At 38.2% G+C, this 25251-nt stretch overlaps 2 protein-coding genes across 2 annotated transcripts in view; one reads left to right on the top strand and one right to left on the bottom strand.

The window, feature by feature from the left end:
* The first annotated feature begins 2609 nt into the window (after positions 1–2609).
* parvg (parvin, gamma) lies at positions 2610–13285 on the top strand. The gene is made up of 13 exons (XM_082159145.1): positions 2610–2807; positions 3992–4057; positions 5330–5397; positions 5548–5650; positions 5788–5928; positions 6015–6130; positions 7122–7177; positions 7283–7317; positions 7451–7512; positions 7595–7663; positions 10535–10636; positions 10996–11068; positions 12798–13285. The coding sequence occupies exons 2-13, from the start codon at positions 4000–4002 to the stop codon at positions 12869–12871; spliced, it is 957 nt and encodes a 318-aa protein (XP_082015271.1). The 5' UTR covers positions 2610–2807; positions 3992–3999; the 3' UTR covers positions 12872–13285.
* shisal1b (shisa like 1b) overlaps positions 13085–25251 on the bottom strand; it is a 54447-nt gene continuing 42280 nt past the window's right edge. Inside the window, exon 5 of the mRNA XM_082159150.1 lies at positions 13085–18127. Within this exon, the coding sequence (XP_082015276.1) occupies position 18127 (1 nt within the window). The 3' untranslated portion in view covers positions 13085–18126. The remainder of the gene's footprint in view (positions 18128–25251) is intronic.

The raw sequence follows: 25251 nt of genomic DNA, 5'->3' as shown, positions 1-25251 counted from the left end.
CATGCTGGAATGAATTCATTTTGACATCTCTGAATTGGATCTTTCTGGTCTCAAAAATGATTTTATGAGCGACCAATAGAGTTTTTTTTAATTAAAATAATAAGCAGTTGCGTATCACGTCTTCATACACATAATTATTCATGCTTAAAATCCTTGATAGAGCACATATGAATATTTCACCTTCTTGTGCCACACAGGCAGGAATTCAGCATGAAACAGAAGTTGCGTTAGTCTTTTCTTCCCTATTAGATCCGAGTGAAATGGCTTCTCAAAAAACAAAATGTAAGGTGAGAATTTTGTCAATCAGGAATTGATTGGATTGTTGTCGTTTGCTATTGCCGTGATCTCATGTGAGTGACAGGTTGTCCCGCCCTCTTGCTGCATTACTATTACTATTTCTCATACTTGCGCTGTGTCCGAAATCAAATTCTTCTCTACTATATAGAAAAAAACAGTCAAAAAACAGTATGCCAAAAGAGTAGCATGTCCGAATACATAAGGTGCATCCTAATTTGTGTACTTGTGCACTATTCTGACGTTTTGTAGAATAAATAGTGCGAATATGTGTTGATAAATTGAGAAAATTCCAAATTGGAAAAGTACACTTATAAATACCCGGATTCCAGGCAACCTGTAACCCGTGTTTTTCCAACTCGTAACTGGGAGTACATCGTTCCAGGCAACCTGTAACCCGTGTTTTTCCAACTCGTAACTGGGAGTACATCGATCTAGTACGAGTTCACGGGTGGGAAGTCACGGGTTTGACTGCCGTTCCAGTGCACGAGTTACGAGTTGGAAAAACACGGGTTACAGGTTGCCTGGAACGATGTACTCCCAGTTACGAGTTGGAAAAACACGGGTTACAGGTTGCCTGGAACGATGTACTCCCAGTTACAAGTTGGAAAAACACGGGTTACAGGTTGCCTGGAACGATGTACTCCCAGTTACGAGTTGGAAAAACACGGGTTACAGGTTGCCTGGAATGCGGCATTAATTAACCGAATTCATGCACTCAACTGTCGCAGCTTTAATTGCGTAGCGGAGGGGGAGGGGCTATCAGACTTCGATGTTGAATTGGAAAATTACCATTTAAAACTCATACACTACACGGTTAAGTACATAGTGCATAAGTAAATAGTGTATTGTGCATTTGTGACGCAACTATAATATTCGAAAAACAGTAGGCGAAAAGAGTAGTATGTCCGAATACAAATGAAAAACAGTAGGCGAAAAGTACCCGGAAGAGTCATGTTTGTTTGTTGGTCAGAGTCATGGTCAGTTTTTATTTTATTTTATTTTTTGGACTTTTGACAACTCGAGCTGTACGGTTCTGGATAAATTTAGTTTAAAGTAGTTTACAATTCTCCCATCTAAAATGTTAATTGCTGCAGTCTATTTAAATATGTTTAATGTGAATAAATTATTTTTTAAATAAGGTTGAATAAATGATTCAAGGACTCACTCATAACGATTTCATTACTGGATGAATCAGCGTTTTTGAAGGAATCTCTTGAATGAATGATTCAATGACAAATAAAAATTTTTAACAGTCACTTGTCGCCACCTACTGGTGCAACAATGTAATTAATACAATCTTTAATTGAAGTGTCAAGTTACTTTCAAAAGTGTGGTTGAAAAGACTGTTTGTGAAGCAGCATCAATGCAGACTTGAATGTTCACTGTAATCGGACTTGTCAAAGGTTTAATAGACATAGCCGAATCGTTGTCATTTAGGAATAAGATAGCAATTTTTTTTTACGATTAATCATGCAGCTCTACTAACCACGCACAACACCCAAGAAACCACATAGTATAACCCTAGCAACCACCCAGAGCACTTTACCAACTGCATAGCAACTTTCTAGCAACCATTCAGAATAACCACAGAGAACATCCATGCGGTCTGAGTGGTTATTACACTCAAACTACCTTAGCAATTGCATAGCAACTCACTAAAATCCCCTCGGAACATGTAAAGAACCCAACAATAACATCCTAACAACCAATGATAACACCCAAGCAACCACATAGCAACATTCCGAACACCTTAGCTGCCTAACAACACCCTAGATGAGATTTGCATGGATTTCCATTTTTTTGGGAACATGTAAACCACAGTTCCCAGTATGATTGTTTTTCCCAGGATGATGCGAATGTAAACAGATCCACAGATGGGCGAGTCTGAATCTAAATAATCTTGTTGTTTTCAGATGCTCCTTTGAGGGTCTTTTTTTCAGTTGTTTGTTCTGGATTCAAACTTGCGTTTAATGGGGGAATTCATTGGGATGGTAACCATGGTAACCCTCCAGCCCAAATTACCTCTGTTTTTTCCCATCAAAGGGAGGCGTTCTCACAGTCACAGAAAGAGGAAAATGTATGCAATTGTTGCTCACAAACCTGGAGAGTGTTATTTTGAAGAGAGGAAATGTTAGATCACTATCTGGTTGTTTACTAATCAGCGTTACTGTTAGTTACTGATTCACATGTCATGTTTGGATCTCCAGTAAGTTCTGTTCGAGGGTACGTGTTTGATGCAGTGTGTGACAGTTTCAGAACATGTTATGTGCAGTACAAAATAGAAAAAAAGAGGAAGTGCTGCCTTACCACTTCCTGTCTAATGTTTGAAATAGGCCTCACCCATATTCGAGATCTTGTTTTTGTTTTTAGCTGATTCAGAAAGATGGTTGGTTGTTTTGTAGAAGTAAATCGATTCTTGTAGGGAAGGTGACTGGACCACTTGGACGGCGTTTCATCTACTGCCACACTGATAGAAGAAAGATTTCTCCAGACGTGTGGCGAGACCTGAGGTGAAAGTTTTGACAGCAAACATGACAGGATTGTATTGCTCAGATATTACTCTTTCATAGCTCAGCAGACTTCATGGATTTCTCTGTTTAAGGATCGCTTCGCCTTTGTCTCAGACTTGTTCTCATAGATTTGGAAAATGGACAAAACTGTTGATGTACATGAATTGTAAAGCTATGTGAATGTGGATAACAAATCCCAGATAATTTGGTTCTGAAATGGTTTGGTAAGAAATATTTGTAAGAGATTCTTTTTTTTTAAATCTGACCACATTATGGAGATCTTTTCTAAAACTCTACAGGAGATTTAATCACTTTCTTCTCAAGAGAAACATCTAAAAGCAAAGGTCTCCATTTGCTCTCCTGTCTATGAGAAATAATTGAGACATAATTCAAAGGAATAGTTCACTCAAAAATGAATATTATAATGCTTTTATGTTCTTTCTGGGGCTTGATGCCTTCACCTGCTATCTGAATTATCGTAAAGTTTCCTAGTTCAAACATTTCACATGAACGCCCATTCAAGTCAAAATTCGAATACAATGAGCTCGTAATCTCGACTTCAGAAGTGGGAAATAGGAAATTTCCGAAAGCACGTGCAGGCAGTATAAATGGCATGGTCACTATGGAAGAACTGCACTAAAGTTCCACAGCATTTGTGTTTGAAACGACCGTTAATATGACAGTATTCATTTTTGGCCGAACTAGGAGATCTTATTTCTTTCCCTTTCTTGTTCCCCCCTTTCTTTCAGTGTCTCCGAGTCTCACAGCATGTTTTTGTTGTCAGTAAGGTTTATGTTTCCCCCGTCAGTCTGTGTTATGTCAATGTGGGCTGGCTAGCGTGATACAGGAAGGCAGAAATCTTGTCCTCCTTTCAGCGCGAGATCTCCCGCAGACGTGTGTGTGTGTGTGTGTGTGTGTGTGTGTGTTGTGGAGATTCTCCGTCCTTGTGTTTTGACGTTTGAAGTCGGCTTCGGTTCGCCGCACTTCATCATATCCATAAAAATGTCCATACGAAAACAAAACCTCGAGATGAATTGAGTCCTTGAAATTCCTTCAGGGCACAAACACGCAGACAGAACCCGAACCTCACTTGTTTTTCGAAACAGAAGCACTAGAAATCAAATGTCTGCTGAGTAAAACTATTATGAAGTTCACTTTTTGACAAAAACAATGTTTTGAAACAGTCAAAAGAATGACAGACTATGGAGCTGAAGAGAAAATGGACGAACCCAGCAATCGTCAGGCCCTGGGTGAGCAGTGCACATTCATCTCAACATAAATCCAGTTTACACTCTTCTATCATGCACTTAAAGGGTTCACCCAAAAATAAAAATGATCCCATCATTTACTCACACTCAAGCCATCCTAGGTGTATATGACTTTCTTTTTTCAGCCACACACAATCAGAGTTATATTAAAAATATCCTGGCTCTTCTAAGCTTTATAATTGGAGTGAATAGAGCCTGAGTTTTTGAAGGCCAAAAAAAGCACATCCATCCATCATAAAAGTAACCATACGGCTCCAAGAGGTTTAATAAATCCTTCTGAAGTGAAGTGATGCATTTCTGTTAGAAAAATATCCATATTTATAACTTCATAAACTATAATCACTGGCTTCCAGTAACGGCCATTGCCCAGCCCTCTTCTAGTTCAACTCAAGCTCCTCTTCTCTTACAATGAAATCCTCTGACATTTCTCTTTAAAATTCTTGTTTTAGACTTCTTATTCGTGAGCGGTGTTTTGTTTTGCTCTACCCTCTTCTCTTCCACATTCGTCAATGCGTCACGATTGTGAAAAAAGCATCGCTTCACTTCAGAAGGCCTTTATTAACCCCGTCCCCCTGGAGCCGTATGGATTACTTTTATGATGGATGGATGCACTTTTGTTTTGTCCTTTAAAATCTCAGGTACCATTCACTCCCATTATAAAGCTGAGAAGAACCAGGATATTTTTTTTTATTTAACTCTGATTGTGTTTGGCTGAAAGAAGAAAGTCATATACACTGGCTTGGGGATGAGTAAATTATGGGATCATTTTCCTTTTTGGGTGAATTAACCCTTTAAGAATGTACAAACTTTTGGCTACATACGTACACTAGTGTTGGGACTAGTGTTGGGTAACCAAACGATTGATGGGCCCCATTGACTTCCGTAGTATGAAAAAATATATACCATATATTTGGTTACCGACATTGCAGTAAAATTGACAATTTTAAAAGTATCTTGCAACAAACTCATTGCTATATAGAGTGAAAAGGGTTATGGGTAACATTAGCAAAAAATTAAAATAAATAAAATTGCATCAGAATGAGCTTGCGCACATTTGACGATTTGACTTGCTATTTTGAACATACTATGATTCAGGACAGACTAATCCTACTCTTCTTTATAGTAAGTATATGTATGTGAAATAGAATGCAGTCACAGTCTTTTATGAAGGACAGATCCAGTGTTTAGCTGAAAGAAAATAAACATCCTAAAACGAATAATGTGGCATATGATGTGTTTTATTGTGGATTAAAGGAACAGAGAGAAGAATGATCATTCAGCCGACATCTTTAGAGGACCCCAAACTCAACAAACTTAAAGAGGTGAGATGCATCAACTTTTTTGGGGTGGTGTGGCATAGAGTTATCAAAAACGTTATTGATTAGTTCTTGTGCAAACCCACTTCCCTCAATGTGAGCATCATTTCCTGAGGGTGTCTGAATATCTGGATTTTCCATGTTGCTTCGAGGTAGGTTTTGGTGGACTGGATCAACACAACCCTGAAAATTGAACATATTGTGGTGCGATCGCTGGAGGAAGACCTGTATGACGGACTCGTCCTTCATCACCTGTTACGTAAGAATCATGTCAGAGCAAGAACATTCTGAACAGGCACATTATTTAGTGAACCTCACATGCTTAAATGTCATGAAAGTGATGTCACAATGCAGAAAATATAATGTTGCAAATATCTGTGTATGTTGTGAACCCAGGCAGGTTAGCAGGTGTGCATTTAAATGTAGAGGAGATTGCGTTGAGTACTGATGTCCAGCTACGGAAACTAGATGCCATCCTGACAGCTCTGAACGAGACCTTCGGGCTTAATGAGGAAACGGCCAAATGGAACGTTAAACGTGAGCCGATCAGATCAGATCTTGTCAATGACCGGTTTACATATTTATGAACATACGCCCACTGTTCTCCCTCTCCAATCTGTCAGTCATTCACAGCAGGGACCTGTTGGCTACATTACATCTTCTGGTTGCTATTGTGAGGCGTTTCCAACCCGATCTGGCACTGCCTGTAAACGTCAGCGTGGAGATCATTCAGTGTGAGGTGATTGATTAATGCAAATTATTTGAATGTGTATACTAAATGTTCAAGAGCAGGATATTAAAGAGGGTTGTGCAAAACACACTGCCACAATACTGGTGTTCTAGGTGGTTGCCAGGGTGTTGTCGTATACATGCCAAAATTAGTCCACTTCCTAGTCTCAATGATATTCTGCTCTTCAGATACAAAATTATTCAAAATATTAATATATTAATATATATATATAATGAGAAAAAGTAGTTTTCATAATTTTTCACAATTCATCACTGCATATTATAAAATGAAATAAAATGAAAATGCATATTATAATAAACAATTATTTTCTTAATATTTAATAATTTGTCATCACATATTATTTGAATTTTTTTAATATGCGTATTATAATTAACAATTGTTTTCATAATTTTTTACCATTCATCATTGCATATTATTTGCATCATAAAGTAATATACTTGTAAAAATAATGAAAACATTTGTCCATTATAACAATGCAACACTGTATATTATTTACAAAATGAATATGCATATTATAATGAAAATTGATTCAATATTTTTTTCACAATTCATCATTACATATTATACATTTTTTTGTACATATTATAATGAACAATGTTTTCATCATTTTTCACAATTCATGAATGTATATTATTTTAAATATATATATATTATAATGAAAATTTATTTAATATTTTCTCACAATTTTTCGTTGCATATTATTTAAATATCATCACTTCAATTCATCACTGAATATTGTTTGAAAAATTTGCATATTATGTAAAGTAAAAAATCATCAATTTTTTTTTCTGATCATATAATCAAAGATGCACATCCATAGACAATTTATATTAACCAATAGTATAAGAGCCTAATACCCATCATCCAATCAACACTTACATGATTTCTCTTAAAAAATATTCACTGAGAAGTTGAATTACTTAAAAAAAATAAGATATTCATGTTGTCACCATTCATTAAAATCTCATTTGTTGACCAGGTCACAAAAACTGGCATCAAGGCAGACAAGCAGACCGAATTCATCACATTTCAAAGGTCTGTGAAGAATCTCCTTCCCTATTAAACATGTTTAACATCACTTTGAAACTCAGTGACAATGTCCAAAGCAGCGTTTTCATGGTGCGGTGTGTGTCTCCGCAGTAATTCCAGTGAAGAGCTTGAGAGAGAATCTAACAGTGAGTCAAACGGAGGCTGAACTCTGAGCCTTTTCATTTCCATATTTATAAGCATCAGTAACTTTCAGATAGCGGAGGCGTATAAAGAAGAAAGCGTTTGCTTCTTAATCTCTCTCTTGCAATGTCTTTGCAGAGGAATGTCCCATTGATGAGCTCTTCAAGCTGGAGGCTCACAAAATTGAGACCGTGAAAAAGGTTCCGATCCAGTTCCTCACGTGTCTAAATGTAGTCTTTGACCCAAATCTTTCACCGCTTCATCAAGTTTTCTTTTCTACAGGCCATTCTGCACTTTGTGAATAAGAACATGTTATCTCTGGGACTGAACGTGACAGACATTGACAAACAGGTGTGCAACTCTGATCAACTTACTGATCAACTAGATCAACTTACACTACCATTACATTTTTTGTTGTTGAAAGAAACTAATACTTTTATTCAGCAAGGGCACATTAAATTGACCAAAACTTACTGTAAAGAAACTTATAATCTTTGAAGGATAACTGTCGCCAAAATGCAACCTAGGGTCTTTTTGTTAATCTACCCGAGGCAAACTTTCGTTTAAAAGCATAATTAGAATGGAAACGCCTATAGTTTGACCGTATTTTTGTGTTCGGTCAAATTGCCCAGGGTTCTCAAGTTTTATCAAAAGCTTGGAGTGAGATCACATGCGGTCAGGGGGGGATCCCTAATGGAGCCCCGCCCCCGCCCGTCCCCGCCCCCCAATTTTACCCATTGTTCATAATTAACCAGCACAAATTGATATTATAACAATTGGTAATATGATCAAATATATTTTTGCTTTTTCCCTGACATCTTTGAAAAATACAAATGCAATGGCAATTATTTATAAAATATATATTATCCAGAGCACTCTGCTTTAATACATGTAGCCTTAATGTAACTAGAAAGACTATTAATACAGTATAATATATAATTTAAAATAAAATGAAGAAATACATCTTCATTCCTTCCCATACCCACTAACATTTCCCTTCGTTTTTCAGATAACGTAAGCTAGCCAAACTGAGCCAAAGCTTCTGGCCTGGTTGCAAAGTAGTTGTAGAGTTTTTGACTGCATCAATAATAATGTATACGATGGGCTATATATTAAATGTTCTAGCCTAAAAATGTTAGACGAGCTTTCTTCCAACTTACCTTCTCCATCACGACCATAGACAGTATAAGAAGATCACGACGTGTGTTCGCACGATGTTGTTGGTTACCTAGTAACGAAATGTGCCTGCGCCTTGTATACAGAACATTGTTTGTGTGCACAGAGTTTACTAAAAAGAAAGATTTTGAACAACTCACTGTCTCTGTGTCCGCCGGCAATTTGACAGTCAAAAATAGTTGATCTCCGAATGTGAATGAACTGACTCTGAAATTTAGTTTTGCTTCTTATATGAGGATCCTTTTTCAAATACAAGGTCATTATTGATTTTCACTAACGACAAAACAACAAATTATCCGTGAATTTATATGGAACTAAGCTTTAGGAGCTTTCCATCTTTACTCTCCTCCCTGTTACGTTGCATTCGGAGATCGCCGGCGTTGAATGCCGGCGGACACACAGCTGCAGTGAGTTGTTCAAAATCTTTCTTTTTTGTAAACTCTGTGTACACAAACAATGTTCTCAATGCTGGAGTTCATGTGTAGAGCCCCTGGTGATACTTCGAGCAAAGTTTCATGTTGTGTCGAGCCTTCTTAATGTTTTAAAAATAGCGATTTTTGATGCTACCGCTGTAGTGCCCCAAGCACTCCCATTCAAAAGGCAATTTGACCGAAAACGAAAATACGGTCAAACTTAAAAGTGGTGTTTCCATCCTAATTATGCTTTTAAACGAAAGTTTGCCTCGGGTAGATTCACAAAAAGACCCTAGGTCGCATTTTGGCGAGAGTTATCCTTTAAAAAAAGTTGTCACAGGAATAAATTACATTTTAAAGTATATTCAAATAGAAAATGGTTGTTTAATTGTAATAATATTTCACAATAATACAGTTTTTGTGTATTTTTAATTCAAATACATGCAGCCTTGGTAAGTATAAAAGACTTTTGAACGGTAGTGTATAAGGTTAGTCAAAGTTTTTTTTGCACTGAAAATTTGGTTTTATATTAAAGGGATCATGACATGGATTACTGTTATGATTGGCTAACGTCATTGCATAGGAAACAGTATCAACATCCACTCGCTACTGCACGTGAGTAAGTGTTTTGAAAAAATTGTATATATAAAACCGTCATTTACAGTGAAATCACTTACTTACAGTTTGTGATGCAGCGCTGATCAGATCCAGTACAGTTGCTTCTTCATCTGTCAACAAAAGCTTCTTTATGAACCATTACACTGTGCCTCATTTACAAAACAAAATGCTCAGGACAAACATATAATCCTCCGATGCGATCCGGGACGCCATTAAAATAAACCATCCACTTGTTTCCACTTGTGACACTGTGATCCTTCTGAAGTCTGTACAGAGACGCAAACCAAAAACAAAGTTTAAACAAAGTGAATGTTCTTTCACTCGTCCATTTGTCCTGTTGTCAGTAGACTCAAGCGCGAAGAGTGTGTCAGAGACTGAACGCGCATCTGTATACTGTATCCAGTGTAGACAGCATCAGTGATTATAATGGCTTCTATTTGCTTTTTGAGGTGACACGACACTCTCATCCAGTGTAGGCAAATGTCAGTCTCTAAGCGACTGAACGCCAGTGGTGCGATGATGTAAAACTGTTCATCAATGTCTTGCTCTGGATGCAGGCATATGCAAATTTATTTGCCCGTGTGATATTACAGATCCCGCCATATTACAAACAAGCCTTTTTGGAGCTTGAGTAAATGCTTTGTTTATAATGAAGAGGGCGTTTTAAGCTGTGAAACTTGCTGGATGTTTTAATGGTACAAAGACCTCTTAGATCAAGGCAAATTTGATTTCTCATGTCATGACCCCTTTAACAATCTCCATTTTCCTTCTGAATCAACAGGCTGTTTTTTTAATGTAAATGCTCTGTTATGATTGGTTAACATTGGTTAACATAACATTAACTTTGCATGTGGAAAAAGTAATGTTACATTTGGCCCTAAACCAAAAAAAACAACAACCAACAACTAGTAAGATGATTGCAAAAGCTAAAAATGAAAATGATTTGAGCCCTTTATGGGCTTGTTTCTCACATTCATGTTTGATATGTGTATGTTTTAAGATGTGATATTGTTAGATTGCAGACGGAGTGATTCTGCTGTTGTTGATCGGGCAGTTGGAGGGCTTCTTCATTCCACTGAGCGAGTTCTTCCTTTGTCCTGCCGGGATCTCGGAAATGGTGAGAACCCGAGAAAACATTTCGAGTTTTGACACGAGAACCATGTTGTTAGTGACCTCCATTGCAGTTTGCAACAAGAAGCAAATTTGAATCCAGGCTTATGGGATTTTACATCAGTGTAACTTCACATGCACCTCCAGGAGGTGTCTCGCCATCGTATAATTAACGTCTCTTAGGATGACTGGATATGACAGCACAGCAGCATAAGGCAGGTTAAGAACCTGAGGGTAATGCAAAAGACAGAAATCAAAACTAATGATGTTACGGTTACAGAGAACTTGCAATGTTGTGGTTTTACAACATTTGTTAGTTTGTTTCTGATTCTAATCTTTTTACCATTGATGTTTGTTCTCCTGCAGCTCCATAATGTGACACTTGCATTGGAACTTCTCATAGACCGAGGGCTTCCGGTTCAGTCCATTGACCCTCAAGGTAATTATTTTGAGACCATCCAAGCTAGTGAGCTGCCTAGTGTCAAGTGTACATCCTAAACAAAACCACTCAACACTTTTAAAAATAAAGGTTATTTTTTGGCATCGATGGTTCCATAAAGAATCTTTAACATTTATGGAAACTTTCAATTGCTTAAAGGGGTCATATAATGGTACATGCACTTTTAGAAGTTGATTGTACTGAAATGTGTGTTGGCAGTGCCTGTACACAACCATCATAAAATGATACAAATCCATCCAGTGTTTTTAAAAAAAATCTTCTTATATGTTTCCCCCCATCATAAATCAAGCCGTTCGACCGTGTGACGTCACACGGTCGAATGCCCCTCCCACGATTGTTGATTGACAGCAGCGTTTCAACACAGACCCGCCCTCGCTTGTGAGCGAGCTGTCAATCATAGTCTGCGAGTCATTGTTGATACTCTGGAGCACTGTCTATGAGCAGAATGGCGTCTAAGCGATTGTGGTGTCCTTTTCTTGGGTGTAATAAGGAACACAGCAGTAATTTTGATGTTCCTAAATCCGAACCGCTGAAGACGCAGTGGCTGAGTTTGCTTTCGAAGGGAATATTCCCCACGATCAACGTCAATGCTTTCATGTTTGCGCGAAATTTCACCAGACTGCTTTATAAACGAGAACATTGAAAAAGGTATTAGCTCCTGTCTGAGTATGTGTTGTTTATGTGCCTAATGACTGTCATAGTCTCACAGACTGATTATTTTTTAAACAGATCAGTAAAATGTTAGTGCTTCAGCCCTGACAGTTGTACCTAACACTGCATAGATAACGTTACGCATCACTGACAAGCCTACATTTACCGAAAAAAAGTTTTCATGACCATTAGCTGTAACATCAATCTGTCAATGAACTAACGTATACATCAGTAAACACAGCGTTCGTAGTTCACTACTCTACCCTGCCAGTACACACAAAGATAGATCAAAAGTGACATTACGTTAATCAACCATTCAGAAACGTCCTGTTTTCCGACTCCGGTTCAAATTGATACGGTTGCACAGTGTCCCTAGAGACTCCCTATGCCATTCTTCAAAATATACCCTCAACTGTTGTCAAGGCAACACTCCACGTGTGTTGTTGTGGCAAAACGCCCACAGAACAGAGGGGCGGGGTGAGCAAAGCTCATTATCATTTAAAGACACATGCACTTAAACGGCGTGCTGAAAACAGAGCGGGTTTTGACCAGGTAAAATTAGTGTTTTCTTACTATACTAATGAGAATTTTAATTTAGACCCTAAAGAATCATATTAGTACAAAATGGCATTATATGACCCCTTTAAAAGGTTCTTTATAGTGTAAAATGTTTATTTAATACTGAAAGGTTCTTTGGGGAACCACATTTTTAAATATTTTTTGGCATTGCTGTGAAAACACCTGTTTTGAACCTTTATTTTTAAAAAGTGAAGAAACTCGAATCTTATTAGGAAGCATCATTTTCTTGCTGTTTGATATTATGCACACAAATCAACAACTCTCTAACTTCGTCTTCCATCTTGGATTACATTTTTTCTCTAAGCTTGTCACAATGCAACACAATATAATGGCATTACCTTCTTCATGAAGGACATGTTCACTACTGCTTGAAATAAAACCCCGATTTAGGCTTTTTTTGTGTGTACTTATTTAATAGAATAGCTGTTAGCACGTGATGATCTGCCACTAATAAGCTAATTTCTCATGTTTCTTACAGACATTGTTTCCCAAGATGTTCCAGCCACTGTGAAAGTGCTGTATCACTTATTCAAGAAGCACAAATACAAATAATCTAGCCACTCCCAAACTGTCAATTCAATAAAACCTTCCATGATGTTTTAATAACCAAATTAACTGTACATTTGTGACTTTCTTCTTACTAAAAATCAGAGGCACGGAGTTGACAGTCAGATCACTTTGGCACTCAGAGTGTTAGAACACATTAGAAGCAATTGTACAGAGTGTCTCTGAACCATTTGAAGAGGCTTCAGAGCGGAAATGAGAGAACATGGCCACTCATCTCATCATGGAAATTGCATTTGGATGCCGACAGCTTCAATTTAATTTCACCTTTTCACTCTTCCACTTTACGTGTTTTTTTTTTTCCGTTTTCTTTTGGACAAATGCGCATTAGTCTTAATGTATCGCTCAGCATTTTTCTGCTGACTTGCAGCTTGTGTTCAAATAAAAGTGGCACATATAACATCTCTGAAACGATGTCCCTTTTTTCTTCAATATACTTTAAGTAGCCTATAATGTGTGTGTTTGTGTGGTTCAGGTTTACCCGTGATGGGGACAAAATGTCCCCACAAAGATGGCAATATCCGAAATCCATATCCTTGTGGTGAATTTTTTTGGTCCCCATTAGGAAAACAGCTTATAAATCATACTAATTATTTTTTTGTTTTGTTTTTTTATGTAAAAATTCAGATGTATTCTGTGATAGGTAGGTTTAGGATTAGGGGATAGAATATACTGTTTGTACAGTATAAAAATTATTATGTCTATGGAAAGTCCCCATAAAACATGAAAACCCAACATGTGTCTCTCTCTGTGTGTGTGTGTGTGTGTGTGTGTGTGTGTGTGTGTGTGACGCACTTTGACGCACTTATCATTTTGAGTCTGAAGAGCCATTTGTGGGAGCAAAACCATTTTTTATATAAAACAAAGGTTGATATATAAAGCAAAAAAAAAAAAAAGTAAATATGATCTAGATTTGCAAACCCTATACTTTTCGTTTTGGCGCTCTGTAATGTTGTGTCAGATCGGTCATCGCGACTCAGTTGAAGCGGCAGCGCGTACGGCGTTCGCGTGAACCAGTGGTCTCTTCCTCTTGTCTTAACCACTTTAAAACAAGACTGAACATCAGAAGAAGGTATGTTGAAAGATCCAGTACAACTTACTGAAACATAAACTGTCGTGTAATCGCCCAATAAGAGTTTCAACTTCGGAAAAACGTATATTTAACGGCTTGTAAACAAAATGTGACGTGACGATACATTTTACCTCAGAAGACAGTCATTCAATTTCGTTGTAGCTAAAGAACTTCACTAAAATGCTGAATATATTATTAAATATTGATAAACTTTGATTAGAATGTGGACAAATACCAATGATACAGTGCAATCACATTATTTCTAAACTTAAGAGAAACTAAAACTCCTATTGTTGTCAACTGTAAAAGGGCATCTCTCACCCAGACTACCCCTCCATCCACCCCCGTAATTTAATTTCCTTAATGTGTGTTCTCTCAAATTGGATACGGTGAATGACTTCCATTTAATCTAAATGGCAAAAGCATTATGGGAGGTTTAAGAGAGTCTCCTCTCAGCGAAGAGGCCGGGATTCGAGGATCCTCTGATGGCGTTTTAATGGTGAATTGCCCTTGGGTAATTTTTTTTACCATTGCTGTTTCTGAGCAGGAAATGTATAAGAGGCTGACATTTTTCATCCTAACGCCCGTTTGTTATTCGTTTATATTCATAACCGCAATATTTCAGCCTTTCTTATCCCTTGCCGTGGGCGTTAGTGTCATAAAAATGAATGAAATCTGTAGGATGGAGAGAGGTAAGAAAGCAGAGTGCAATGGAGACGTGTAGGTGGGTTGGACAGACAGATGGACAGAATGTCAGGAAATTCTCACATTAAAAACTTCAAAAGCATCCTACGTAATGACCCGGAGCGACCAAACAAAACCCCATCCTGAACTCTACAGTGCTCTGATTATATGGGTAGACGGACCTGGGAGACACAAAACATCCGTCCCTGTCCAGTTCGCCCTCTGTGTCCATTCCAAGCCGGCTAATGATCGGCAGTGGTGGGGTGATTTCTGGGGTTAACGGGGAATACAGACGCCTGAAATGTTCGACTGAAACCCCCTGCTGATGCCTCATCATCTCAGGCCTAAGGCAAAAAAAGAGTCTGAGTCACTGCTGGAGATAAACTGTGGTAATAACAACACATAAACAAAAGTTCCAACTCTAAAAGTTTATTTTTTTTTCCTGTGTCCTACAAATTTGACGAAGTATAACATAATGCTACGTTGTACACAGTACCCACTTGTGAAACAATGATGAGAGTCATGTTTGTGTGTTTACCAAAGCACCCGTTGCAAGGTAAACGGTGTACGAACAGGTGAAGATTGACAGTAAGGCAACGGTTTTCATGTTAATGTAGAGACTGGAGCATGACATTAGACTTTTTAGGTAATTTGTTGTAAGAGAAGCGTTTTTTTTCCAGCGGTGACTTGACAGTTGCAATCACGTACAGAAAATCCTGGCTTTCGATTCAAGCTCCCATAGTGGCAAGAATCCAATTATGATAATGATGACTTTCCTTGTTTCCTAGAACATCATGTTGATTGAAGGTTGAGAAATGACTCCTGGAAGGCGGTAACAGGTTGTTTAAAATCCACCCGGTGCTCGCCGATCCCTGATTCGAGTTCAGTCAAATTATTCAGAGTGACTATAGCAATCAGCAAATGTCACCATTAGTAGGCTACACATTTTGATGTGGCACTCTTTAAATATCACATTCTAGCCATTTATTAGCATTATCACAAATCATGCCAAATAAAATCGAAAGGAAAATAAGAAATTATATTTTGCTTAAAGAAAACAAAGCGTATTTTTAACACCATTTAGATTTCTTATATTGTTTTCCTTAGTTCCTTAATGTTTATGCAAATTACACAAATTCCCCATAATTCTTGTTACTGTAATGCAAAAGATTTTATAATAAAAAAAATATTTCAAGTAAAAACATTAGTATTGTACTCTAATAATGTAAATTAGAATCATTTATTGGTAATAATTATACTTAAAAAACAAAGCAAAATGTAAAACAAAGAAATATAAATGTAAAATGTGTTTAATTTTCATGAAAGTAACATGCATTACATTATTCATGTAAAATATTATTTATTTTTTCCTTTTGATTTTAGAGGTGAAATGTGTAGAAGCTTATTTCTGCCACAGAATAAAAGATTTGAAAAGATAATTGCGACTTTTTATCTCACAATTGCGACAATTAACATTTTCATCTCGCAATTCTGACTTGATTTCTCAGATTTGCGAGATATAAAGTCTGACATCTTTGCGAGATATAAAGTCTGACATTTTTGCGAGATATAAAGTCTGACTTTTTCCTTCAGAATTGCGAGTTTATATCTCACAATTCTGACTTCATATCTCCCAATTGCGTGTTATAAAGTCAGAAATTGCGAGATATAAACATGCAATTCTGAGAAAAAAAGTAATGACCACAAGTTTATTTCTTTATAACACACAATTGCGAGTTTATATCATGCAATTCTGAGATAAAAAGTGAGAAAAAAGTCAGAATTGTGCGATAAAAAGTCGCAATTACCTTTTTAATTTTTTAGATTTTGTGGCGGAAACAAGCTTCCATAGAAATATGACCTGGACATCTTAGCATTGTGTCAAAAGAAATAATCTTAAGAATAATAATCTGTTTTGGAAAATATGTCAAACTGAGCTGAAAGTTCAGCTGAAACATTTTTTGTAAACAAACACACCAGGGTGCAATCTTTGTAACTGACTAGGCTAGTGATTTTGTGCAGGCTTAGAAATGACCCAAACATCTTCGGCAGTTTCCATATGCTCTAGAATAGATGTGATGAATCACCGTCTGTCCTCCTGCCAACAGACACCATAATTAAACTCACACCTGATGAAACCAAAGATCTCGTCCTCTGAGAAACCAGAGAACTTTAACCTTGAGCTTGTTTTTGAACCAATTACCTCAATCCAAAGACGGGGAAGCACAGCTGTTCTGCTCTACTAGTGTAATTGGGCTGTTGTCTGACAAAAACTGTACCGTGGACTCCAAACAATAAACGTATTCAAAACGTATTGCTCAAAACACACTTCTTGGTGCAGAAGAGCTTGTTTCATAGACCTCATCTTGAAGATACCATGTCACTCTTGAAATTTCGAAGACATCTGGGAAATTAGCCAAGTTTTGTTGGTCTTGGAACATTTCTATTAAACAATCATTGACCAAACCCTAATGATTGGTTGATGAGAATGCCATGAGCTGAAATCCTGAAATCTGATTGGCTGACAGTAATACTCTTCTAGAGCAAGCTTGGCAAATACATTTCAACAGGCATGAGAAGCTGATAACTGCTTCCTTGCAAAACCAAGGCAAACAAAGTCCATCATTTCTACTGACCTTTGTGAAAATGAATTGCCTGTCTGCTCTGTCATGTTCAAGGAGTGTGTAATCAGGTTTTCATTTCACCGGTCCACTCAAAAACTAAACTGAAATGAACTCATCCGATCAATATCAATAGAGTAAATACCACTGAACAAAAGTCTTCAGACATCTCAAAACAAACATACATAATGAACTCTTTAAGGCATGAAACAAAACGTGGGGAATAAAAAAAAGCGCAGTTTAACACGATTTGCTACCTCACTGATTCTTACAAATGAGAAAATGTCAATTCACAACAGTAGTCAAAGAACGAACATTCACCGTACTATTTCATTTCACATCTTCACTGCAGAACCACCCACGACATGTGAGTTTTGATATTCACTGCAAAAAGGTCGTTAAACTTCTAGAGTCATGAGAGTGCTTGAATCTTTTAAATTAGGTTTGACGACTTCATTCATCGCTCATCGCTTTCCCCCGACTATGAATAAATAAACAGACACCGCACAGTTACAGAGAGTTTAATCCAGAAGAGCTCACGAAACGGCTACATAGGTCCGCCAAAAGATGTCCTGGCTGAGTCATGTGTCCATCGAAGTCCAGTTCGGTCTGAAGTCTGGTTCTGTACTTCCACAAATCTCAGAATCTCTGGTTCCCACACTTGTCCGCGATTCTGAGTTGAGGTTCTGGGTTTGTCGAGGGGTGGGAAGTTGTGCTCTGTGAGATTTGGACCACATGGAGAGGCTTGGCGCAGACGGGCACCTGTGACATGAAGGTCCATGTAGGGCAGGGGCATGTACTACGTTTCCCATAATGCACTTCTTCACTGGGGGACTCCAACAGTTGGTCCTTACATTTGGTTGGTCTCTGTTGAAAAAGGAGCATAAAGAGTGATTAGAAGTAAATTGCAGGCAAAATAATGGTGAAATCCCTTTTAATAAGTACCAGAAACATTAAACAGCTCAACAGTCTTTTATATTTATATATATACTGTATATATATATATATATATATATATATATATATATATAATTTAGAGAGAGAGAGATAGCAAACAATACTCCAGTCTTCACATGATCCTTTAGAAATCATTCTCATATTCTGAGTTATTATGTTGAGTTATTTTCAATTATTATTGATGCTAATAATTAATAACGGTCCTTATTATTTTCTGGAATCGTTGATAAATAGAAATTTCAAAAGCTTTTTACAAAACGTTCAAACTTTTCTGTCACTTTTGATCAATTTAATGCATCCTTGCTGAATAAAAGTGTCAGGCTAATTTTTTTCAGCAACAAAAACTGTTTCAACATTGAGGATATGAGGATTTGAACCGAAAAAATTACACCAAAATAAATTTGATTTGAAAATGTATTCACATAGAAGATGTTAAATTGTAATAATATTTCACAATATTGCTGTTTTACTGTATTTTTGATCAAGGAAATGTAGTCTTGCAGTTGCAGTAAAAAACAACAACAAAAAAAACCATTTTAATTATTCAAAACTTTTTCAGAATCAGAATCAGAAAGAGCTTTATTGCCAAGTGTGCTTGCACCCACAAGGAATTTTTCTTGGTACTGAAGCTTCCAGTGCACATATACAAATACAAATACAACAAGAAACATAGTAATACAAATTCTAAGAATAAAATATATTTAAAAAAATAAAAATAAAAATAGTATAAAAAGTAAAAAAAAAAGGGGTCACAGTTGGGTTTAGTCTGAATAAACATTTACAGATTATGAACATATTTACAGTATTTTGAGAAGTATGAATAATATAAATATAAATATCACCTGAGTTAAAGAATATTACACTAGACAGTGGGAGTCTAGTGCATGTTACAGATTATGAACATATTTACAGTATTTTGAGTAGTATGAATAATATAAATATAAATATCACCTGAGTTAAGAGAATATTGCACTAGACAGTGGGAGTATTGCACTTACAGGCATATGCCTTGGGGGGCATGTTAAGTGTTCAGAAGGGAAATGGCCTGTGGAAAGAAACTGTTCCTGTGCCTGGATGTTCTTGTGGCCAGTGATCTGAGTCGCCGTCCTGACGGTAACAGTTCAAACAGGGGGTGTCCAGGGTGAGTGGAGTCTGTGATGATTTTACCTGCTCTCTTCCTCACTCTGGAAGAGTACAGGTCCTGGGGGGTTGGCAGGGGGGCACCAATAATCCTCTCTGCTGTCCGGACTGTCCGTTGTAGTCTCCTGATGTCCGATTTGGTAGCTGAACCAAACCAGACAGTGATGGAAGTGCTTAAAACAGACTCAATGACGGCTGAGTAGAACTGGATCAGCAGCTCCTGTGGCAGATTGAACTTCTTCAGCTGGCGAAGGAAGTACAGTCTCTGCTGGGCCTTTTTCACAATGGAGTCAATGTGATTTGCCCACTTCAGGTCCTGAGAGATGGTAGAGCCCAGGAACCTGAATGACTCCACTGCTTCCACAGTGCTGTTCATGATGGTGAGAGGGGGGAGTGCTGGGGATTTTCTCCTGAAATCCACAATCATCTCCACTGTTTTGAGCGTGTTCAGCTCAAGGTTGTTATAGCTGCACCAGACAGCCAGCTGTTCAACCCCCAGTCTGTAAGCAGACTCGTCACCATTTTGGATGAGACCGATGACGGTGGTGTCGTCTGCAAATTTCAGGAGCTTGACAGAGGGGTCTTTAGAAGTGCAGTCATTAGTGTACAGGGAGAAGAGCAGTGGGGAGAGAACGCACCCTTGGGGGGCGCCAGTGCTGATGGTGAGGGTCCTGGATGTGAGCTTCCCCAGTCTCACTCGCTGCTGCCGGTCCGTCAGGAAGCTGGAGATCCACTGACAGATTGAGGATGGCATGGAGAGCTGAGTCAGTTTGGCTGTGAGAAGATCAGGGATGATGGTATTGAAGGCCGAACTGAAGTCCACAAATAAGATCCGTGCATAAGTCCCAGGTCTGTCAAGATGTTGCAGGATATAGTGCAGTCCCATGTTGACTGCATCATCCACAGACCTGTTTGCTCTGTAAGCAAACTGAAAGGGATCCAGAAGGGGTCCAGTGATGTCCTTCAGATAGGCCAACACCAGTCTTTCAAACGACTTCATGACCACAGACGTGAGAGCGACAGGTCTGTAGTCATTAAGTCCAGTGATTTTAGGTTTTTTGGGAACCGGAATGATAGTGGAGCGTTTGAAGCAGCAGGGAACTTCACACTGCTCCAATGATCTGTTGAAGATCTGCGTGAAGACTGGGGCCAGTTGGTCAGCGCAGGCTTTTAGACAAGCAGATGAGATGCCGTCTGGGCCTGAAGCTTTCCTAGTCTTCTGTTTTTTGAAGACTCGGCTCACGTCCTCCACACAGACCTTAAGCTCAGGTTGGATGGCAGAAGGGGGGAGGAGAGGGGTTGCAGGAGGTGATGGTGGATGTGTGAAGTGCACATCAGAGCGGGTGTGAGGTGTGAGTCTGGGCTTCTCAAACCTGCAATAGAATGCATTGAGAGTGTCAGCCAGTTGTTGATTCTCCACAGATCGGGGGGATGGTGATTTGTAGTTGGTGATGTTCCTCAGGCCTCTCCAGACTGATGCCGGGTCGTTGGCTGAAAACTGGGTTTTCAGCTTTTCAGAGTAGCTTCTTTTAGCAACTCTGATCTCCTTTGTCAGTCTGTTTCTGGCCTGGTTATACAAGATTTTATCCCCACTTCTGTAAGCATCCTCTTTGGCATGACGAAGCTGTTTGAGTTTCCCAGTAAACCATGGTTTATCATTAGTGAATGATAAGAATGTCCTGGTAGGAATGCATGTATCCTCACAGAAACTGATATATGATGTTACAGTATCTGTGAGCTCATCCAGATCGGTGGCTGCAGCTTCAAAAACAGTCCAATCAGTGCAATCGAAGCAGGCCTGTAGATCCTGCTCTGCTTCGTTGGTCCATCTTTTTACAGTCCTTATTACAGGTTTAGCTGATTTCAGTTTCTGCCTGTAGGTCGGTATAAGATGAACCAAACAATGATCAGAGAGCCCCAAAGCTGCCCGTGGGACGGAGTGATACGCATTCTTTATCGTGGTGTAACAGTGGTCCAATATATTACTGTCTCTGGTAGGACATGTAACATGCTGTCTGTATTTTGGCAGTTCACGGGAGAGATTTGCTTTGTTAAAATCCCCAAGAATGATTAAAAGAGATTAAAAGAGAGAGCACGTACCAGTGTATATATATGTGACCCTGGACCACAAAATTTACATGGGTCAATTTTTTGAAATAATAAATAATCTTTCCATTGATGTATGGTTTGTTAGGATATGACAATATTTGGCTGAGATACAACTATTCAAAATCTGGAATCTGAGGGTGCAAAAAAATCGAAACATTGAGAAAATCGCCTTTAAAGTTCTCCATTTATGTTAGCGATTGTGCTGCATTCACTCACAAAAATAAATGTTTTAAATATTTACGGTAGGAAATTTACAAAATATCTTCAAGGAACATGATCTTTACTTAATATCCAAATGATTTTTGGCATAAAAGAAAAATCGATAATTTTGACCCATACAATGTATTGTTGGCTATTGCCACAAATATACCCGTGTTTTGTGATTCAGGGTCACATATTTTAAGTTAGGGTTAGGGTTAGGGTTAAGTTAGGGTTAGGGTTGATATTTTTGATCAAAGAAATGCAGTCTTGCAGTAAAAAAACATATATTTTTTTTTAATTATTCAAAACTTTTGACCAATTAATATATATTATTTTTAAGACTTTTAGACTTTTTGTTCTCTGCTTAATCTGTGTATGATAATAGAGTGAAAATTCATCTTCGGCTCAAGCCCTCTTGTCCACTGTAACGCTGGATCACCCTCCTGACAGATAACTAGCTACCATATTATGGACTGTGTTTCGGGATTAATTGGGCAAAATCTAGACAAGCCACCTGACTGGAGGCGGACTTGATTTTATTATAAATCATCTTATTGCAAACACACAAAGACACACACAAGCTTAGTCTTACACAGCCAAACTTTCAGACCTAGACCTAGAGCTGGCCATTTGGAGAGAAAGAGTCCATCTGATTGATATGTAAAGTGTTTTTATTGCTTTATAAGTAATTTAGAGGCAAGTTAATCTGAAATTGCACAAAGCATCTGTTAAATGCAAAATTAAATGTGAATGCAATGCATTTTTGAGTGCTATATGTGCAGAAGCTTCGTCTTTTTATGTAACTAGCAAAACATACTGAGATCACCTCCTCGGTGTGTGTGTATCTGAAGAGGTGGACAGCAGAAATGTGACACTATGTGGCCTGTGTTTGGTTCGGCTCTCGGAGCACATGGACATGACAAGTGCAGGTTTCACTGCGCTCTCAAAGAAATCTGCCCACAGAACAAGAGAGAGAGACAGTGAGTTGGCAGACCTTCTCTAATAATACACCATGTGCTGCCTTCGAGTTCTCTCTCTGAATCCAGGCCATGTCTCTGGTGTGAAACAGACATATGCACCCCTGACCAGACCGGGGCAGAGAGCATGCTGGGAGATCAGTCCCAGAGCAGCAGGAGACTGAGAGGTTAGCCACACTGCATGAAAATTGGGATTTCCGACCCCGTAAACGGCCGTAAATCTCCCTAATTTTCGGCAGTTAACGACAATTTACAGCCTGTGAACGTCGCGTTCGTCTGTGCCGAATATTGTCGGAAACGAACCATGACGTATGCAGAGCGCTCGCGCCGGAGGTGTGAATGGCTCTAATTACCATATGAATAGCAGCTCCCGCCAGAGAAAGGCTTGAATTTCCTCACTCACTATTGGTTGAACCCACGTGGTTTAAACAAGAAAAATCACACGTGATTGGTTGGCAGATCTGTTACTATTGGTCACCCTCGCTCATTATAAATTCAAAAAATTATAATATTCATATAAATAATAATATATAAAAAAAAAAACTATATTCATAATATGCTATTCTGTGGTATATTCATGTCATTGTTAACCTATGGACTACACTATTATTACCATCAAGGACATGAATTTATAAAGGAAAGGAAATTTTGCCAGGGACATGCTGTTTATTCAAAGAAAGAGCTTTATTAGCACAAACACAAAACAATATACACCTATGTACAAAGCATAGATCATCTGCACACACAACAAATTGGAAGCTCAGTGTCTGTTTTCATCTTCGGAGCTGTAGGTGACTAGCGGCGTTCTCTCTGAATTCGATCCACTTTGAAAACGTCTGTGGTGCGTCGCCCTGTATTTAGGAGTCGCCTCTAATCTCGACTGCAGCGTAGCACAGAGCTCTGTGAGCTCCTGGCTGGTGGTTGAACTTCATCGGACATCAGATCTATGGTGGCGCACTTCCAAATGCCCACGTCATCCTCACCTAGCACACCGTCTCGCTTCTAGCAGCTGTAAAATCAACCAATACAGACAATCAGTACTGTGATGCACTGTGTATGGACACAAAACATCTATTAATGCACGTGAAAAATAGTCACATTGACTAAAAATCGTACCCTCTTTCTTCTCGCTCGACTCCGAGCTGAACTCTTCACAGCTTCGGCCTGCAATGCCAGATCTGGTTGTTTGTACCTGAAGCTCCTGCGTACTGTCTCGTAGTACGTCTTACAGGCAGCTGGAAAACAATTAAATGAGAGTGATATGAATAAAAACAACGCAAGTCACAGTAAAATGAAACAAGGAGAAAATAGAAAAAGTTACTTACAATGTCGTCATGATCAGCGTCATGAAAATCTGGACTTGCAGACATAGCTCTGAGTAAATGTGAGGTTACGCCCTCGTTATGAGGCGAGGTTACTCTATGGAAACAAAATGTATGATTAAGATCGTAAACTATAACGGATCTATTTTCTTATACAAGAGAATGAAAGCATATTCTTTGAATCTTACCTTTAAAATGTTTGTAAGTTTTTATGAAAGTAAAAAAATAAAAGTAAGTAAGATTCTTTTTTACCTTGATCCAGTTCGTAGCGCCCACAATTTGTCTCAGAGTTGTGAAGATGGCATACTGCTTCCTGTTTCCTGTAAATTACAGGATTATTTACAATTATTAAACAAATAATAGCCATCACTCCCATGACCTCTTGCTTTATGATGAAATCATGAAAAACAGAATATTCTTACATTTCACAAGGCCTGACAAAATACAAAAGTGACCGATGAGATGAATACTTACTGGGTGTCAACATCTGGTTGTTTGTACCTGAAGTTCCTGCGTACTGTCTCGTAGTACGTCTTACAGGCAGCTGGAAAAACAATTAAATGAGAGTGATATGAATAAAAACAACGCAAGTCACAGTAAAATGAAACAAGAAGAAAATAGTAAAAGTTACTTACACACAATGTTGTCATGATCAGCGTCATGAAAATCTGAACTTGCAGACATAGCTCTGAGTAAATGTGAGGTTACGCCCTCGTTATGAGGCGAGGTTACTGTGAAAACAAAATGTATGATTAAGATCTATAACGGATCTATTTTCTTATACAAGAGAATGAAAGCATATTCTTTGAATCTTACCTTTAAAATGTTTGTAAGTTTTTATGAAAGTAAAAAAATAAAAGAATGTAAGATTCTTTTATTTATTTTTTTTACCTTGCTCCAGTTCGTAGCGCCCACAATTTGTCTCAGAGTTGTGAAGATGGCATACTGCTTCCTGTAAATTACAGGATTATTTACAATTATTAAACAAATAATAGCCATCAATCCCATGACCTCTTGCTTTATGATGAAATCATGAAAAACTGAATATTCTTACATTTCACAAGGCCTGACAAAATACAAAAGTGACCGATGAGATGAATACTTACTGGGTGTCAACAGGTCTTTGCTCAGAGGTGCGCTAGCATCTTAAGGGCGAAAAAAACAAAGAATATTCAAAAATGTACAATTATTGAAATCAAACAAAAAGGTAAGAATTGCCACACTCTGCTCCTCTAAGCAAGACTGTTTGAAACATGTCATTAAGCCAATAAAATAAACTGTTACC

Source organism: Leuciscus leuciscus (genome assembly GCF_965113295.1).
Source record: "Leuciscus leuciscus genome assembly, chromosome: 25".
Classification (NCBI taxonomy): domain Eukaryota; kingdom Metazoa; phylum Chordata; class Actinopteri; order Cypriniformes; family Leuciscidae; genus Leuciscus; species Leuciscus leuciscus.
This window is presented reverse-complemented; position numbering and strand designations above follow the sequence as displayed.